Below are 11076 nucleotides of genomic sequence, written 5' to 3'. Positions count from 1 at the left end.
TTGATTAAACGCAAGTTGACAGTTGACTTATTAAATAGTTCACCACAACTTCGAGGGTTTGTTTGCCTGTATGACTTGTACCTCAAAACAACTATGTAAGAAATTAATAACAGTACACGTTCGCATTACCGATTACTAGAAATGAATCCAACTGCTTTGCCTTTTCAAGCGACAAGAATATAATGGTTTTGATTGTACGATATCACTACTTATAGTACAGCAACATCGAAGGAGACAAGTGGGTGTTATAGTTTCAGGTAAGATCTTTACTTGATTTAACACTGTTAAGATCTTCCTAGAAACCCTCAAAATAATAGATCATCAGGAAATGTGAACCCTCTTTATATACTGTTATACTGTATTATTTGAGAGAGAAGAAAAGCTGTACATTGATTAACAACAGTTAGTTTATTTTAGTTCTCAAACAACGAACGATAACTAGGGTTTTCATTTCTGATTTTAACTGAGAGACGACGATCGAGAGAGAATGAAACCTTGTGAAACACCATATACTTTGTTAGGTGTTTTGTTATCAAGAAGAAGATCAAATTATTCATGTGAATATCCTAATTTTTTAAGAGATTATGCTATTAGAGAAATCAATGTTTTATTATGGATTTCGTTAATTGCAATCACTACTTTTTTAGTCAAAAGAGTTATCAAATTGATGAAATTATGGAGTTATGGAAGAAATCTTCCTGGTCCTCCACGTCCTTCTTTATTTGGTCACTCTCAACTTTTCTCCGGTGAAAATCTCATTGGTAAGTAAGTTCAAATGTTAGCTTTGTTATTCTAGGTTATGATTAGCTGATGAATTGGATTTTTAACAGTAAATTTGTGTTCGTTTTTTGAATCAGAATTTTTGTCAAAGTCACATGAGAAATATGGATCAATTGTTAGGCTTTGGCTTGGTCCTACTCAACTTATGGTTTCTGTTAAAGATCCAGTGATTATTAAGGAGATGTTGATTAAGGCCGAGGATAAGTTACCAGCAACAGAGAGGGCCTTTCATATGGCCTTTGGCCGATCAAGTTTATTCGCTTCGTCCTTCAAAAAGGTATTGTCATTGCTTCTTTCTTGTTCATTTTTATTCTTCTGTTACTTTGTTGGTAAACTATAATAATCGAAACTTACTTGATCATTTTTTGAAAAATTTAATCCTGTTGCTGATTTTATTTGTTGCAAATGTATTGTTATGTGTGAAATAATGAATTTTTGTTTTTCTGTGGGGGTTAAGCTTACTTGTCAAAGCAAATTTGGTATTGAGCTGTAAACTGTCCAGATAGAACTCTGAGAATACTAGATAAACCATGGGCATCATGGTGGTAGGTAATTGTATTTCTGCAAAATGCTTAACATACCGATGCGGCGTTTACCTTTTGACCTATTTGTGAGTTTAAACCAGAATTACTTAGATTCGTCATAGGAGGTTTCCGGATATCATGCAACTTTTCTAGTATACTGTCTGCAGGTACAAAAGCGGAGGGAATCCTTGGCCGAGCAGTTAAACAATATATTGCTGCAAAGAGCAAATGCAATTCCCTCAAAAGTTGTGGACTACATCGTGCAAAATGTTGGTTCTACTATGGCTAATAGGGTGTGTGATTGTAGATCTATTTCCCAACATATGGCATTTTCCATTCTTGGGTCAACACTCTTTGGAGATGTGTTCTTGGGTTGGTCTAATGCCACTCTTTATGAAGAGATGCTTATGAAGATCTCCAAGGAAGCATCCTTTTGGGCTTCGTATACTGTTCCTCCCTTTTGGAAAAGAGGATTTTGGAGGTTCAAGTGTCTGTGCACTGAACTGAGATGCTTAACTCTGGATATTATTCAACAGCGTAGAAAATATTACAAGTTTAGTCAATTGGATCAGAACCCTTGTAATGGAACTACGGAAATAGGAAGGGTCGTTGAAAGTGATGCTGTTATTTTTTCTGGCGGTTTGATGGAAGATGACCTACTGCTGGCAGATCTTGATGGTCATCTGAATGGAGATGAACCATGCGGCAATGTCATGGGTGTTATGTTCCATGGATGCGTGACAACTGCGGGTTTAATTGGTAACATTTTGACAATGCTTGTGATACATCCAGAAATACAGGATAAGGTATTTGCTATCAAATTAATTATACCAAGTGTTGCTCTTTCCGAGTTTTGAAATCAACTACTAAGCATTTGAATTTGAGTTTACCAACTGAACTAGGTTAAGGTGTGAAATCTCAGTAGTTATGGAAAATTCAAATCTAGTTATCCTTTATATTTTTGGATTTCTACTGCATCATGATTGCAGGGTGTGTTTTTTCTTGAACTGCTTCTCTTATCTGATTTCACGTTTGGTTTTAGATTCTTCACCTTTATGTGAATCATAATAGCATATACGGAGTACCTAATTGCCTAGTGTAACCCTTTTGCTTTAATGTATTGTAGATTTACTCAGAGATAATGATGGTGCATAAAAGATCATCTAAATCAGGGGTGCACAATATTTATGACATGAAATTCTTGATGGCAACTGTGTACGAGTCCGCTCGTCTTCTTCCTGTTGGACCTCTGCTTCAGAGATGTTCTCGCACTCATGGTATGACAATGACAGTAAATTGACGACTTTTGACTTTTGTTGCATTATTTCCCGTACTCGTTTGTGATGTTAACTTTTCCTACTGGCGTATATATTTCTGTACTGCTTTATTCTTCACCTGATCTTCACATACGATCATTGATCATATTTTCGTTCTATATTCAGATTTGGATCTTAAAGCCGGTGTTACTGTACCAGCTGGATCTATCCTCGTTGTGCCAATACAGTTGGTACAGATGGATGGTTCTAGTTGGGGAAAGGATGCTAGTGAATTTAATCCACATCGTTTCTTGTCAAAAGATGAAAGGAGATCCTTCTCTTAGCCGAGGGTGCCACTGACAGGTTTCACTCACTGCCACTGCTAGTCTACACTTGAAATCCTAAAATTATAACATTTAAAGTCCCTACCCTAAAATACTGCGTTAATCTGAGTTGTATCTTGTAAGTGTATAGTCCCTCTTTATTTGTAAAAACATCTTCAACTTTCAAAACTGTGGTGTGCGTGCTATCATAACTCCTCCTGCCTTGCAGAGAATAGGAAAAAGAAAAACACATCTCGAGCTAAGCTGCTTACATCCCATTGTTGTGCTTTTGTTTTTCTTTAATCACTTTGGTAGAAGCTGGAGACATTACATCACATTTTTGCCATTATTTCAGTCTTGATGTATATTTTATCTTACTTTAGTCAAATAACTACGACTATGTTAAATTCTGCTAATTGATATGGTAGTTGTGTTTTGCTCTTTACATTTGAGATTCCTAGTTGAGTTGAAGGTGTGCTTGCTTAATCTTACCACTCTTGTCAACTATTCAATCTTAGGGGCAGCAGACGAAGTTGTGAGCATTGAAGAATCACTGGTGCTAAATGACCCTAGTGTTACTGATTCTTTTCTCCCTTTCGGCTCTGGTACTCGAGCATGTATAGGACAGAAATTTGCAATCCTTGGAATTGCAACTCTATTTGCATCTCTGCTCCAGCATTTTGAGGTTTGTGATTTTTTCTTCTTTCCAGTTCTTCTTCTGTTCATTACTTGGAGTCTTAGGCATGCTATACATGGGGGCATAAGCCAATGACATAGCTCCCTCTAAAACCTCAGTCAAAAAGCCAAGACCATATAGAAAAGAAAAAAAATCTTCTCTCTGGACCCAGTATCTTGTGGATAGTGATTTTTTTATAGCACTTTTGATTTGTGCGCAGTAAGTTAGGCACTTGCTCTTGTCAAACCAAATCTTTTCTCAAGTTATTCAATAAGAAAGTAATGAATAGAAACTAATTAAAAAAAATGCACTTAATTTGGAGATTTAAGGAGTGATAAAAAAAATTCATTGAGAACTCGTAGTTCTTTCACATAAGATTCTCTCCAAATCTTTTTCATTTTGATCTGACCTTCTTCATCATCTCATGAAGCCGTTCTGTGTATTCTAATTTAAATCAGGGTGAACTGGTTAGTTTTTATGTGCCTTTCACATAGGCATGATGGGTGATAGAAAATTTTAGTTTGGGGGTAGAGTGAGCTGGCTTAGTAATGTTGGGCTTACTGATTCTCACCAGTCTTAATTGTTCCACTCATTGTTTCAGTTGTTATCATTTAGCAGTAGATATCTGAAATAGAAATTGGCAAATGCAAATGACCACCAGCCCCAATCTGCATAACTAACTCTAAAACTGGTTATGCTTTGAATTTTGCAGGTAAGACTCGAGCCAGGTTCTGAAACGATCCCGAAGTCAATGAACAATAGCATCGTCCAGCTTCTTCCTACTCCGAAGATTGTCTTTGTAGAAAGGAACCGCTAAAATCAGAGAATTTTCTAGGTTATACGTTCTGTTTTTATTTCTACATTTCTTGTTTTACTGGTGTGAATGCCAGGATATATGCGTGGCGAAGGTGTTCTCATTTCTGACATATCTAGTGGTGATAAGGAGGATGTCTCAACCATGTGTTTACTAGGGATCTTTTTCCTCCATGTTTTTTTAACATCTCCACTGCTGTCTGTTGTATTCATGAATTTCATTCATGGCTTTTGAAGCACTTGGAGCTGTTATGGCATGGGAGATGTATGTGTATCTTTCCTTTGTTTCTTTAGATCTAGACTCTTTTTTTCCTCTACTTTTAAAGAAGAGGAATACCCTGTAATCTATAATCTTATGCTGTTCCCATAAACGGGAAAGGAGATTCACTTTTTTACTTTTGGTAGAATGTACTGAATTTGTTTCTTCGGAATTTAAGAAGCAATGAAGTTCTTTTATTCTGTTTTGTTTTCTTTTTATTATATAGGAGGTCATGTTTTGTTTTCTTTTTATCATACTAGGGCTTAACCCATGCCGTAACGGCACGGACATAATTTTTATTTAGTTATGTATTTTCCGACAATATGAATATTAAATATAATATTTATTAATATCAAGTTTATCTTTCTTATCTTTACAAAAGTAAAGAAAAACCCGATAAATATTTTTACTCTTCACTCCACAAATCCTTTTCATCATTTTTCGTCTTGACATTCTGGTATACCATGCCCATTCTTTCTCGAGTTACATCCTCAAGCCAACAATGAAATTATATCGGAATTAATTCTCACATATTTTGTCCCCAAAAAAACATTATTTTATATGTTTTTTAGTTTACAAAGATATCTTATTGATCCTTTGAAATGGTATTACCTTTCTGCATCTTCCTTATTTTAGTGAACGATGTTAGGATCTTCATGGACCATATGAACCTACTATATATGGGCCCAACCACATAACATTGATGTTATCCCTACTTGACCACTTTGGGATAAGAGGTATGCGATTTTAATCTAAAAGGCCTCTGTGCTGCGTAAGGAGATGCCCAAGCTTATTAAGCTCCACATGTACTCCTCTTTCTTCCATGTGGGACTATCCCTAGATATACATATGTGGTTTATCGCGCCACATACTCCAACAATCTCCACCTTGGCGAGATTTAACCACTTCACCAGTCCAATCGGACTCCGTCATATGATTACCATCTGTATATGCTACCCATCGATCATGATTTTTGTCACTATGCGCCCTGGAATCCTACTTCACCTTAAGTTAATGAGAAGGCAAGTACTAACTCCACCTTGAGCATTTTCTTGCCCACCTAGAACCCTTCTCCACTTGAGAGTTAATGTGTGATACATTAACTCCACCTTAAGCATCAGTTGAACCTTGAGCATCTCCTTTCCGATCTAGAACCCTGCTCCACCTGAGTTAATGGGTGAGATACTAACTTCACCTTGAGCGCCAGTTCGACTTTGAGCCTTGTCTGCTTCACCTTGAGTCCGACTCCACTTGCGCCCTAAATCGGGTGACATCCACAACCACTTATACGTTCGGGCAGTAGACCAACCATGGGCTCTGACCTGATACCAATTGTTAGGATCTTCACGGACCATCGGACACTACTCAGAGCCCGACCGCATAACCCCGAACCCCACTGGACCACCTTGGGATAAGAGGTGTGGGTTTTTTAACTAAAATGCCTTGGTGCTATGTATGGATATGCCCAAGCTTATTAACCTCCACATGTATTCCTCTTTATTCCATGAGGGACTATCCTTAACTACACATATGTGGTTTATCGCACCACATACTCCAACAACTGAGCGGAACCAAAACATTAAACTATGTAAGCTGTAAAAAAAATGCAGCACCTGAACTCATTCTTCTCAAGAATAATTGTGTAGATATTAACAATGTTAGGATCCTTGTTGTTTTTTCCCCTTTAAGAATAGTCTTAAAAGAGTAAAACTCGGAACTGAATCAAGAATACATAACGTATTTTATAGTTTTACTATTTTAACGACATAATAAAAAGCTAATTCATTAAGCTATTATATTTTAAAATGTTAAGTCATTTCCGATGACAACCATTTTAATCATATACGATGTAGTTCTAGTTTCAAATTTCCTAGAGATATTATGTAAATAATTCAATTCGCAAGGAAGAGTTCACCGAATGGAATATATGTAATGACTTGTCCTTTCGTAACATTGTGGACTTTTCAACATAGTTGGATCCAGATTTGGTAAGAAGCATTGTATTTTGCGTTCTCGGGTGAGAGTAATCTAGGTATGGCTACCTCCAGAAAACTGCTGATGGATGACCGCATCAATGTCAGTTGAAAATCTCAAACTGTCGGATAACCGCAGTGACTAAGTGGGGACAATATTCGCGGAGGATCAGGTCCTTACAAATAGAATTATAGTCGACCACGGGTTACTTGTCGAGGGTGAAAGAGTATGCTTGACGGATTGTGTCGGGAAAGGGTCTCATGAGTGAGAAAAAATTCCAGAGTCAGGGATTGAACATATTCCGGAGCCGAGGACGGCTCCAAATTAAGTTTGTGGTATTATAGTACTCCGACTCGGCAGGTAGGATTCGTCAAATGGAATATAAGTAATGGTTTGTCCTTTCCTAACACCGAGTCCTTTTCAGCATAATTGGCTTCATATTTGGTGAAAAATCTCTATAGTTAAGCATGCTCGGTATTGAGTAATCCTGGGATGGGTGACCTCGTGAGAAGCTGCTGCTGGATGACCGCTACGGTGGCCATTGAAAACCACAAACTGTCAGATGACCGCAGTGGCTAAGTGAGGACATTATCGGTAGCGGGTCAGCCATTACATTTTACTACATTACGCTTCCAAATGTGAGGCTATTCGTTGCATAAAAATAATAAAATCATGATTAGTTAGTAAGTCAAATCATTAAGTGCTTAACCTAATAACAATACGCTCTACTAACAATAAACTCTGTTATCCATCATCATTGAATAAAAATAACGTGAAACCATTTATCAAGAAATACGTGAGACGATGCGAAATTACTCACTGGGCACCAATACTTGTCACTGTCATTATGGCCCACTTATATAATTGTTAGCCAATCTAACTAAGTTTGGTACTGCTTTTTTCTTTCAAAAAAAAAAAGTACTTTGAAAACATATTTATAGCAATATTTTTTCATCCTAATGTTTAACAAAGATTTCATAAAGTGTTTTTATGCAAAACACTTCCAAAATCTATAATTTTAAAAGTGGGGGAGAAGGAGCTTTTAAAAGCTTCAAAAGCAAATGTTATAATTCACCCTAATTTCATATTTTATTTTCTAATTCTATCCCATCTTTTTTTTTTATAACTGACAACAATTATCCTTGATATATATCACCAATTTTTATTCGTTATATTTTATTATTTAAAGATAATTATTTTTTAGTTTCAAGCTACATTTTATGTTATACTTTATGACTGAAATATACTTTAATTTATCAACAATAAATATTAAGCAATTATTGATTTTTAAAAAGTGGTTAAGAAAAATAATACTTTTTAGTAGTAATACTAATTAGTAAATTCAATATTACATATATGTCTGCTTTTGTCATTTTCTCACTAACTATAGCTAAACCTGATATTTTCCCATTAGAATAAATTTTAGCTTTAGTTTATAATGTCCGACCATTCAATTTCTTTTTTCTACAGAGCTCGGCACAGTAACGTACATCGGCAACCATTCAATTGTTTTTTTTACATAGGTCGGCCGAGTAACATACATCGTAAAAACACTTTTTGTAAAACTCACAGCAATACCAAACTAACTGAGTATAAAAAAATATATTTATTATCATCATTAGTAGAATAATTTATATATTATCATTTTTAATTTGACATTTAATAAAATATTGTCATGGCAAATTAATGGAGTATTTATTATGAAGAATTATGGAACCTTAATGACATGATAAATTTTGTCCCAATCACAACAATCACTTATGACAAACGATTACATCCCTAGCTAGATTTATCTATTGTGAGGACAAATCTGAACCACCACTTACATAGAAAAAACTATCCAAACTGTGCTTTATATTTTTGATAGGAGGTCAAATTTGCCTGGCATTTTTAGGGGCCACTGAAAAGTATTTAGGGGCCAACAATAAGACAAAAAAGGTCACCCAAACGTAAAACGTAGCCATCCCTTATCGTGAGTTTTCGTAATGGCGGAATTACCCTTTAACATTCGGACGCTAAAGTACCATTTTTATCACCCGAATGCATTCGGGAGCCAAAAAAATTCTTATACTTCCGATTATGGTCGGCGCAGTATTAGAAAGTATATGAATTGTTTTGGCTCCCGAATGCATTCGGGTGATAAAAATGGTACTTTAGCGTCCGAATGTTAAAGGGTAATTCCGCCATTACGAAAACTCGCGATAAGGGCTGGCTACATTTTACGTTTGGATGACCTTTTTTGTCTTATTGTTGGCCCCTAAAAATGCCAGGCAAATTTGTATTAAAGAAAAAAAAATGACCCATATAAAAGTATACCTTCGAATGGGTAATACCAGAAATTCAAAAGATGGAACTTAATTACAGACTATCATGACCTTCCGATAGGTAATTAAATCTCGAAATTGTGTTCTAAACCATTTTTGAGAAATCTTATCCTTATGATTATTAAGAAATATTAAACATCAAAACAAAAAGAAGAATTGAAGGAAATTGTATTACAGTTTCTGAGAAAGATAATACTAAGATAATAAAGTCTGTCAGCACTTCTCAGACATATTTATTACATGACCAAAGGCTTGTCTGAAACAGACAAGCTGAGTGAGCTAATCAGACACTGAGTCAAGTCAAGTAAGATTGACTTGACACTATTCCTATTATCCCCCCTCAAACTGATAGAGGGTAGCTCAAAGCAGTTTGTAAACAAAAAAACAAGCAAGAAATACAGAGCATAAAGAAAGCTCAACAACAACTAGACCATAGTTTCTCTGACATGATAAGGAACTAAAGAAGAGGTTGAGTCACTAACAACAACATCTGTAAGTTTTGCAGTATCTTCCAAAAGAGAAACATCAGTAGAACTCTGAATAGAAATCCCCAACAGTTGATGCAGCAATGAAGTAAATACTGGAGAACATAAACCCTTTGTAAAAATATCAGCCAATTGATTCTATGAAGCAATATGTTGTGCTGGCAGAAATCCACTTGTAATTAACTCCCTGACAACATGATAATGAATTTTTATATGTTTTTCCCTGGAACGAGAAATTGGATTAGCTGACAAGTAAATAACACTTGTATTGTCACAATATAAAGTAATTGGTTTAGCTAAAGCAATATGTAACTCAGAAAGAATTGAAGAAAGCCACTCTAACTCAGCAGTTGCTACTGACAATCCCTTATACTCTGCTTCAGCTGTATACCTAGAAACAGTAGGCTGCTTTTTACTGGACCAAGAAATCAAAGAAGAACCCAAAAATATTGCATAACCACTAGTAGACCTAGCTGTTTCTGGACAATTCCCCCGATCAGAATCTGTGTAAGCTGTTAAAGTTGTAATATCTCCCTTCCTCATTGTGATACCAAGACCTATGGAACCTTTTAAATATCTTAATATCCTCTTTACTAACAACAGATAAACATCTGTAGGGGCATGCATATACTGACTGACATAATTAACAGCAAAGCATATATCTGGTCTTGTCAAACATAAGTACTGAAGCATTCCCACAATAGTTCTATATTCAAAAGCATTTGACAATAAAACACCATCATGTATTTATACTCTTGGACCCTTAGCAACTGGTGTACTACACGGATTACATTCAAGCATCTTTTCCTTGTCCAACAATTCCAATGTATATTTCCTTTGAGTAAGCAAAATACTATCAATTGATCTAGTAGCTTCAAGTCCCAAGAAAAAATGCAAATCTCCTAAGTCTTTCATTGTAAAAGCAGCACTTAAATAAGAAATCAAATGATAAATAAAACTTTCTGAAGACCCAGTAAGGATTATATCATCGACATATAATAGAAGAATCATCATCTCAGACCCGGCAACATAAACAAACATAGAAAAATCAGAAATTGTCTTCACAAAACCATAAGAAAGTAAGATTGTACTGAATTTCTCAAACCAAGCCTTAGGTGCTTGGACAAGATGAATTAAAAAGAAGAGTATTTCCCATTTCAATAATATGTCTATGCTTCCTCTCAGCAAGACCATTTTGTTCAGGAGTTTGAGGACAAGAAATCCTCAACTGGATACCACAAGAGTCAAAAAAAGATTTGAAAAGACCTTTAACCAACTCACTAGCACCATCAGTTTGAAAAGCTAAGATTTTTGTTTTGAATAAATTTTCAGTAAGAGATTTAAAATGTTTAAAACACTGTAAAGCTTCAAACTTTACTTGCATTGGATATATCCAATGAAATCTGCTAAAATCATCAATAAACAAGATATAATATCTATAACCAGACAAAGAAGACAAAGGAGCAGGACCCCACTCATCACCATGAATCAGTGTAAGTGGAGCAGAAACATGAGAAGTAGAAAGACTAAAAGGGAGTCTCTTGCTCTTAGCAAGTTGACAAGGATGACACAAATTTTTGGAAACAGAGGATTTTGAAAGAATATGCTTATTATAATGAAGCTGATCAACTATTTTAGAAGAGGGATGACCTAACCTGCTAT

The 11076-nt window shown here is 35.6% G+C and overlaps 2 protein-coding genes across 2 annotated transcripts; one reads left to right on the top strand and one right to left on the bottom strand.

Moving 5' to 3' along the window:
• Positions 1-276: 276 nt before the first annotated feature.
• Positions 277-4831, top strand: LOC113313216 (cytokinin hydroxylase-like). Its single transcript, XM_026561957.1, has 7 exons — positions 277-761; positions 858-1057; positions 1472-2110; positions 2431-2581; positions 2747-2923; positions 3402-3568; positions 4272-4831. The coding sequence occupies exons 1-5, from the start codon at positions 488-490 to the stop codon at positions 2902-2904; spliced, it is 1422 nt and encodes a 473-aa protein (XP_026417742.1). The 5' UTR covers positions 277-487; the 3' UTR covers positions 2905-2923; positions 3402-3568; positions 4272-4831.
• Positions 4832-9552: 4721 nt separating this feature from the next.
• On the bottom strand, positions 9553-10455 carry LOC113312925 (uncharacterized mitochondrial protein AtMg00810-like). The gene is made up of 2 exons (XM_026561657.1): positions 10168-10455; positions 9553-10098 (listed from the first exon to the last, which is right to left on the bottom strand). Exons 1-2 carry the CDS (start codon positions 10453-10455, stop codon positions 9553-9555), a joined length of 834 nt encoding a protein of 277 aa, XP_026417442.1.
• Positions 10456-11076: the final 621 nt, after the last annotated feature.

This window comes from Papaver somniferum, chromosome 9, assembly GCF_003573695.1.
Source record: "Papaver somniferum cultivar HN1 chromosome 9, ASM357369v1, whole genome shotgun sequence".
Lineage (NCBI taxonomy): Eukaryota > Viridiplantae > Streptophyta > Magnoliopsida > Ranunculales > Papaveraceae > Papaver > Papaver somniferum.
This window is presented reverse-complemented; position numbering and strand designations above follow the sequence as displayed.

Bases quoted from the DNA above. Each gene is read 5' to 3' on its own strand.
- LOC113312925 (XM_026561657.1), bottom strand. From the start codon at position 10,455: ATGTTTGTTTATGTTGCCGGGTCTGAGATGATGATTCTTCTATTATAT. The intron at 10,099-10,167 runs GTATAAATACAT...GGAATGCTTCAG, and splicing joins CAGTTGCTAAGGGTCCAAGA to TACTTATGTTTGACAAGACC.
- LOC113313216 (XM_026561957.1), top strand. From the start codon at position 488: ATGAAACCTTGTGAAACACCATATACTTTGTTAGGTGTTTTGTTATCA. The intron at 762-857 runs GTAAGTAAGTTC...TTTTTGAATCAG, and splicing joins CTCCGGTGAAAATCTCATTG to AATTTTTGTCAAAGTCACAT. The intron at 2,111-2,430 runs GTATTTGCTATC...AATGTATTGTAG, and splicing joins ATCCAGAAATACAGGATAAG to ATTTACTCAGAGATAATGAT.